The sequence below is a fragment of the Carassius auratus genome, chromosome 32, assembly GCF_003368295.1.
Source record: "Carassius auratus strain Wakin chromosome 32, ASM336829v1, whole genome shotgun sequence".
Classification (NCBI taxonomy): Eukaryota; Metazoa; Chordata; class Actinopteri; order Cypriniformes; family Cyprinidae; genus Carassius; species Carassius auratus.
The window spans coordinates 19,019,353-19,026,759 of NC_039274.1; the positions used below are offsets into that span (position 1 = coordinate 19,019,353).

The following is a 7,407-nucleotide window of genomic DNA, read 5'->3' on the forward strand; positions in this document are numbered from 1 at the left end:
TTTACATAGTCTGGTGCTTCTGACTCACAGCCTGTAAGTAACATTTCATTTTATTATTTAAAGAACCTGCTACTTACTATTAAAACGCAAGTGTAGAGTACTTTGTGTTTCTCTGATCACAAATGCAGACATGGTCTTATGTTTAAGCGGAATGATGCAACACAATGCATAAAAAGACAGTATAAGTCATTATAATCAGTAATTATTTCCCCACTGGATGCAACAAATGCATCGTTTGAAATGGATTTTAATGTTTTATGTCTTCGTGGGGATGCGATATCATATTATGGTAAGGGGCGTAACATTTTCATCACACGCTTGAGGTATTTGGCCAATCACAAAGCATTGGAATGCTGGCACACCTTGCTTTTTCAGACCAATGAGCTTTGGAAAAATTTACCCAATTAAGAAAGGCGGGGCTTAGAGGACATAAAATAATGTAAAATATGTGGAAAATAATGTTGTTGTTTTTTTTTATATATACTTTAAAGCATGTAAACACATTGCATTACACCAAATACAAATACAAATGTTATTTTTAGTACCGTCATATGATCCCGTTAAGATACTTTAAGTATTGTATTGACTGCAGAACAAACTGTACAATTTACTTTCAAAGTTTACTTTGTAATTGCTATTGAATGCTATTCATGATTATTTGCTGATTTAATGTTTTTAACGTCACTGATTTTGATATTTAAACACTTTTCAAAAAACGATATAGACTTCAAGTACTCATCTCAAAGTGTAGCTGATGGTGGTCATGCGCTCTGTATTTTGCATTGTTGCACATTTGCATTGTAAAGTGAAGAAATATTTAGTTTTGAGGCACTTGTTTATGGTTTCATAACCCTATTGCATGTAGAAAAAAAATTAGAAATATTGAATTCAATTTTAAAATGAATAGAAGTAACTTATGTGGCTTATAAGGAGAAACTGGTAAATATTACTGTAAGAAAGCTTAAAACTATAGTTTGTAAAGTGAAAAAAACAAACAGCTGTTATTAGTTAAGTGTGCAAGTTGAAAAAAAATTAAATTCTAATAGAATAAACTAAAATAAAATGAGTTCAAAATAGTCAAGAAGCTGATACAAAAAGTTGCCTCAATTTTATTGAGTAAAATGAACATAACATGTTTACAGTGCTTTTTTGTTTATTGACTAGTAACAAGCATTAGAATCACCTGACATTTCAAATAATATCCTTTTTTTAAGCCTGTCTAAAAATAAGCCTTTTTTTCAGAAGTCAGAAGGAATAGGATAGTAGATAAACATGAACATTAGACCAAGATCATTGGTGTCTGATATATTAGCTGCAATGAAACTGGATTAGGTGCCGTTTTTTAGTTACACGGAGAGTCGATTTTGGCTTGTTTAGGTGGCTTTGGTACGCTTGGAAAAACTTCAAAATTTTGTATTTGGTAAAAACCATTGAGCTTGTGCTGAAGCTCTTTTATTTTTAATTCCTGCACTTTTCCGTTGTTGTCCGGTCCATAATAGCCCTTCCCTATGTACTGATTGTTCTTCAGACAGCAGGTGGCTCTCCAGTAATACTTTGACACATAGACTCTATTATTCAGTTTAGGTGCATTCATGTCAGGAACTACACCAGTCACCACATAGGCCTTAACACAGGATTTCAGGTCTTCAGTTACAGATCTCTCATGTCCCAGCCATGCGTTCTTATTGAAAGTTGAATCCTGTGGAGCCGCGTTGGTCAGTGTGGATGTGGCCAGCATTGAATGACGATTGTTGGTGTGGAGCACAGGATAGAGGTGACCTTTGTTATATTTTTTGTTGTTCTTATAATCATCATTAACAGCCTGATTAGGGCCAATATTGTCATCACTGCCTTGAGGACCCATACATGGCTCAGAATCTCCATCCAGCTAAAGGTAATGAGAAGCAAAAACAACTAAATACATCAGACTAAAAAAAAAAGTTATTTAAAATATCTTTTAAGATGAATTATGTAACTTCTGTGTCTTTAGCAGCTTCGGTCATAATTGCAAAAGTATCTACTCAAGTAATGACTTTTCAAACTTGTTTCTCAAACATTACCCCCATTTGACAACAGCCACATAAACAGATTGTCCAAAAAACGATTTTAGGAAACAACCTATGAATGGATTAATTACAATTTATCCACATTAATCACTGCAATATGAGTGTTTTAATGGATCCACCTTTAACGTTCTTCCTGTGATATGAACTAATACAGTATTTACCTGAGGTTCAATGTACCATAGGTCTTGTCTCATAACATTTGGGCTGGCAAACACATATGCAGAGTAGACAGGGATCTTCCAGGTTGTGCTGTACAAAGTTGCATACATATATTTTTTCTGAGGTTTCTTATTTTCCTCAACCCAAACACACTGACAGATGGGCTTGACTGAGACGCTCGCTGGTGGTGTGAAGTCAGGAGGTGCATTGTTCAAAAAGAACTCATTGCATTTACTAAAATTATTATCTACAACTTCACTCAAAGTGAAGAAGCACACAGAAAAAAGTAAGAGAAGAAAAACAAGATGTCTCATGGTGAATCTCTGAAATTTGCTGTTTGCCTGAGGACAGAAGAGAGTTTGCAGACAGGAGGTTAAAGCTGTGTGCATGTGACTGACTGCAGGTACTGAACGTTAGCTGTTTAAGTAGCCAAAGATTATCTATCAACAATACTGTACACTTTAAAACCTAACAAGTTAGAGTAACTCAAACCATTTGAGTAAACCAATTCCCTTGGCTTTAAACCATGAACACCTGCTGTTAACAAACAGAATCACTGAAGAAAAGAAAAAATACTGTTGTGTTTGATATACCAAACAGGACCAAGAAATCCTAAAAATCACATCCCACCTAGAATTCTTTTGTATGTTCTAGGAATGTTTTCAGTGGTTTTATTTAACTTCCCAGAATGTTCTACTAAAAGTTAGGATAACATTCTCTAAAAATGTTTATTGATAACACTGTTAGAGCATTATCCTCTAACATTCTAATACAGATTCCCATCACACTAGATGTGGACTGACATTGCTCAGAAGTCAGATGTTGGTTGAAAAATAAAAACCCAAACTCTGATTGGTGTCAAACTCTAGCATAAATAACTCCAAAAACAGTATTACTAACTTCACTTATTATTGAGATTGATATACAAGACTGACTTTATTTCTGTCATTAATGTAAAAAAAAAATATATATATATATATATATATATTTTTTTGAGATTAACAGAGGTGTTGAAGGTTTATTGAAAATAATAGTTTAGTTTGACATCACCATTATGGTGATCAGTACTTAGGCAGTATGAGTCTTTTCAGTGTAACTGTTCACTTAACTGCTGTAACTACAAAAACAGTTAGAGAAAAAAAAGTCATCTGGTAATGTTGGTTACTTGCTGATGTTAACAATGTTCTCATGTAATCTCATGCTGTTGACCAATTGAGTCACATTAATAAATAATATGTAGCTAACAGCATACATTAGATTGAGTGAAAACAGTTAACCAGACTACATATGTGATGATGTATTAATCATCAGCAAGCAACCAGCATCATCATCAAACCACGTTCTCTTGCTGTTTTTGCCATAATAAACATTACAGCAGTCAAAGAACAACACTGAGTGTCAAGTGTCAAATTGCACATCTAAAGCCAACACTTACCACCATTATGGTGACATCAAACCAAACTATTCTTTTTAAACAGACATCAACATCTAAACCTCTGCTTAAATCTTAATTAGAATGTTGGGGATAATGTTCTAATAATGTTATTAATAAACATTTTAAAAATGTTTTTAGGGAACATTATACTATATTTTGGGAGAACGTTCTGGGAACAAAAATAAAACTACCCGCTAAAAACATTTTTAGAGCAATCATGGTTCTAGCTGGGATGTTTCTCACAAGCAGTTGATATGTCCTTACCTCTTGAATTAAGAAGATATAGTGAGATGTTTCCAGATTCCTTCCCCGGTGTCCGTACTCACTCAGCTAGACCTGGGTTACTTTGGGGCATCGACAGAAGTTTTTAATGATATTACAATATGAAAAATGATCATATTTAATGATTTGTCTAAAATAAGTTTATCCCATCACTATAGGAAATGGTTTAACTTTATCAAAAACAATAACTCATAAGTAATAAAATAAAAAAGATACCAACAGTGGGGTCTTCACCTTGTATTGTGGCGTGAATGTGTTCCAAACATAGCATTTTATAGTCAAGCATAAAATGTGCATTAAGGGAGTAAGTCTCCACCTTTCCTACTTCCATATTTTTAATGTACAGTGAACACACACACACACACACACACACATGCATTTCTGTGTTGCTATGGTTACCTAAGTCAAACTGCGTCACCTTTGTCACAGTTTAACAAGCTCTTGGTATCATAATTTTAAATAGAATAATTGCAGCATCTTTTCAAAAAAGCAAGCTAATCTATCTCTGCTTTAATCTAAACAATTACAACATCTTAAGGGCGTAGGCCAAGCTATTTAACAGTTTTTTCAACTACATAGTAACACTTCTTGAGATAAGGTTAGCAAATAATATGATGGTTAAAAAGAAGTTCCATCCCGCGACAGTATTTGTTGCAAAATGCTTCTCCTTGCAGAACCGTCCCTGCAAACAAGCCTTTACAGGCCCACTTAGGGCCGACAGCGCAGGGCCCCGGGAAATTGCTCAATGGCAAAATGTTGGCCCTTTAGCACTGGCCCAGCACATTTGTTACAGCAAAATTTTGCAGATTTCATTAAGAGAGGATTGTTGTTGAGTTTCATAAACTGAATCATGCTATTTGTGTGAGTCTACATGATCCCATCCAAATAATTTCTTCACAACGACTTGAAAATGTTCCAAATATTAAAGCAGGACAAAAACGTCATGCAGTGGTATTCTAGGACTACTATAATTTGAAATATTTAAATCTAAGTAATGTTTTCAGAGATCAAACTCCAGGTGAGATCAATAAATCAGTGCTTTATGTGATAACTGACAGCTTTTGTTTTGTTTTTGTTTTTTCTTGCAAACTTTTGCTATAACAAATGTGCTATTAAAACACACAGTTCTAACAGCGAAAAAAAAAAAAAAAAAACTAGGCTAAAACATAAAGGGTCAGGAACCCAATTAAAGCATGCACTTACCTCCATACTGGTGACTTCAAACTTTATTGTTTTCAGTGAAACACTGCTAAAGCTTCCTGGAGGCTAAGTGAGTGCTGCCCGTGCAGGGCCAGTTCTAAGGGACCAATGTTTTGCCGATGGGGCCAGTGCTAAAGTGCCAATATTTTGCCAATGAGCAAATTCTCAGGGGCCCTGCCCTGGCACCCCTAAATGGGCCCATAAAGAGCCAGTGAAGGCTTGTTTGCTTGGCGTTGTACATCATAGATACACATACGTGACAGTTTTAACTTGAGCAACACCTGTTTGCAACTCTAACAGGATGTAAATATTGAAATGGCTTCTAAAACTGTTCAGATGTTAGCTCAGAGGTCTGTAATCTCATAGCTTTAAAATAATTTGCTAAAGACTATAACACCAAATTAAAATTAGTCAAATAAATCATTTCCTTTAGCATTCTCATTATTTTCTTATTCAGAACTTCCTGTTTCCCAAGGAACTGAATTATTTTCCTTGTTCTAAAAATTATCCCCTGACGATCTGGCCAATGTTCTGTCATGCTTCTCTAGGTGTCATTCTTTCCTCTTTTGTTTTTGTTTTACTTTGCAGCTACAGTCCTTCTGAATACCTTGGACAAGAATATCATCAAAATAATTTTATAGTAATAATTTTATAATTTTCCCAATTGAGAATTGATCAGGGGAGGGAATTTTAATATTTATTGGATCATCTGATTTTACAACACAAGACCTACAACTGACTTCAGCAACAGCCTTAGATGAAATCAACTGAAATGAAATAGGTGAAATCTCTCAAGATCTGCTTAAAAATATCCCACAAACAGCATCGCCAGCTCCAAGTATTAATAACCAGACTGACTTTATTTCTCACACATGTATATGGAAGGCCTTATTGAGAATTAATTAAGGTTTAGATGTTGATTTATTGTTTCATTTGAAGTAACCAAGTTAGAGATCAGTGTTTGCTTTAGTTGGGATCTTGACCTTTGACTTTCATTTATTTACCGTTTTTTTTTTTTTTTTTAACAGATGCTAGGACACATTTCTCAATACTTAGGTCACTTTTGCAAAACTCTTCTCACAGTTCTCCTAACCAACTTTCAGCTTGACAAAGCAGTTCATTTCACATTCAAAATGCACTACAGCTACCGAAACACTTTCTTCAGGTCTCAAATACACAAAAACAAACACTAGCAAAGGTTGACAGCCGACAAACACACTTTGTCACCCACAAAACAATGACCTAAAACACACTAACAACATGTAGCATTATACAATGTTTTCTTGTGTAAAACAAGGACACATCTCTGTTCACTGCAATATATGTTACTGGAATGAATCAGACATGATGCAGAATTCATCAATATTTTATGTAGTTTATTTATTTTAATTTTTATGCACTGAGTAATTCCAAAATACAATAATTTGTATACACACCATCCACTGATAGTGATACAATAGTAATGCTAATCTACTAATTGTCCAATCGCTTTTATAGCATTTAATTTTAAGATTTAAAATATATTTCATTCAAATATTACTGTAGAAATTTAGCAAATTGCTGTCTTACCCAGTTATTGTTTTGAACATAAGTTTAACAGTTTTGAAAACAGTATGTAAGCATGTGCAAATTGGCCTGTACGTACAAAGAGTTTTGTCAGTTGTTGTGTCTGAGTGAGAAAATAAGAGTTGTGAAGAGTTTTGCAAAAGTGACCTAAGTATTGAGAAATGTGTCCTAGCATCTGTAAAACTGTAATCTCTGGCTGTTGTAATCATGTTTTCCTGAAACGTACGTGTGTTTCTGCTTGTCTCTCTGTCTGCGTGAGTGTTTGTGTGCCTGTCCTTAGCTTATTAGGAATTTAATCTCTGAGAAAATCTAATGTGTATATATAAGCTATTCATGCTGCAATGTATGCTGGGTAATAGCATAATACAAAACTCATTCATGGCTCCCAGCATATAGCTCCCATTGCTCTATGAATAAATTATTCAGATGAATTGTCTATTTTCTTTTATTCTTACTATTTGCTTTTATGTTTGCAGTTTTTTTATGACTTTATTTGCTTATTTTGTGATGTTCAGAGGTTTATCTGAATGTTTTGTTCATTTTTTTACTATTGTCGATGTTTATATCCTGATTATTGATGTCTGCATGAGTCTGATTGCTATTGCAGATTAATATGTATATGTAAAACCATTGGCTCCAATCACTTTTACTAAAGTCCATACACTCGAGAATACAACATTAATCTTATTTGGGGGTTAA

General features: G+C 34.2%; 1 protein-coding gene across 3 annotated transcripts; it reads right to left on the reverse strand.

Moving 5' to 3' along the window:
* Positions 1–1,084: 1,084 nt before the first annotated feature.
* On the reverse strand, positions 1,085–4,199 carry LOC113051748 (endonuclease domain-containing 1 protein-like). Of its 3 annotated transcripts, none has more exons than XM_026215794.1 (4): positions 4,177–4,199; positions 3,925–4,004; positions 2,228–2,566; positions 1,085–1,888 (listed from the first exon to the last, which is right to left on the reverse strand). In XM_026215794.1, the coding sequence occupies exons 3-4, from the start codon at positions 2,537–2,539 to the stop codon at positions 1,343–1,345; spliced, it is 858 nt and encodes a 285-aa protein (XP_026071579.1). In that variant the 5' UTR covers positions 2,540–2,566; positions 3,925–4,004; positions 4,177–4,199; the 3' UTR covers positions 1,085–1,342. The 3 variants fall into 3 exon arrangements, with proteins under 3 accessions (XP_026071579.1, XP_026071577.1, XP_026071578.1); XM_026215792.1 differs by having other exon boundaries at positions 4,163–4,198; XM_026215793.1 differs by having other exon boundaries at positions 4,159–4,181.
* Between the last annotated feature and the right edge of the window lie 3,208 nt (positions 4,200–7,407).

Bases quoted from the DNA above. Each gene is read 5' to 3' on its own strand.
- LOC113051748 (XM_026215794.1), bottom strand. From the start codon at position 2,539: ATGAGACATCTTGTTTTTCTTCTCTTACTTTTTTCTGTGTGCTTCTTC. The intron at 1,889-2,227 runs GTAAATACTGTA...CATTACCTTTAG, and splicing joins TATGGTACATTGAACCTCAG to CTGGATGGAGATTCTGAGCC.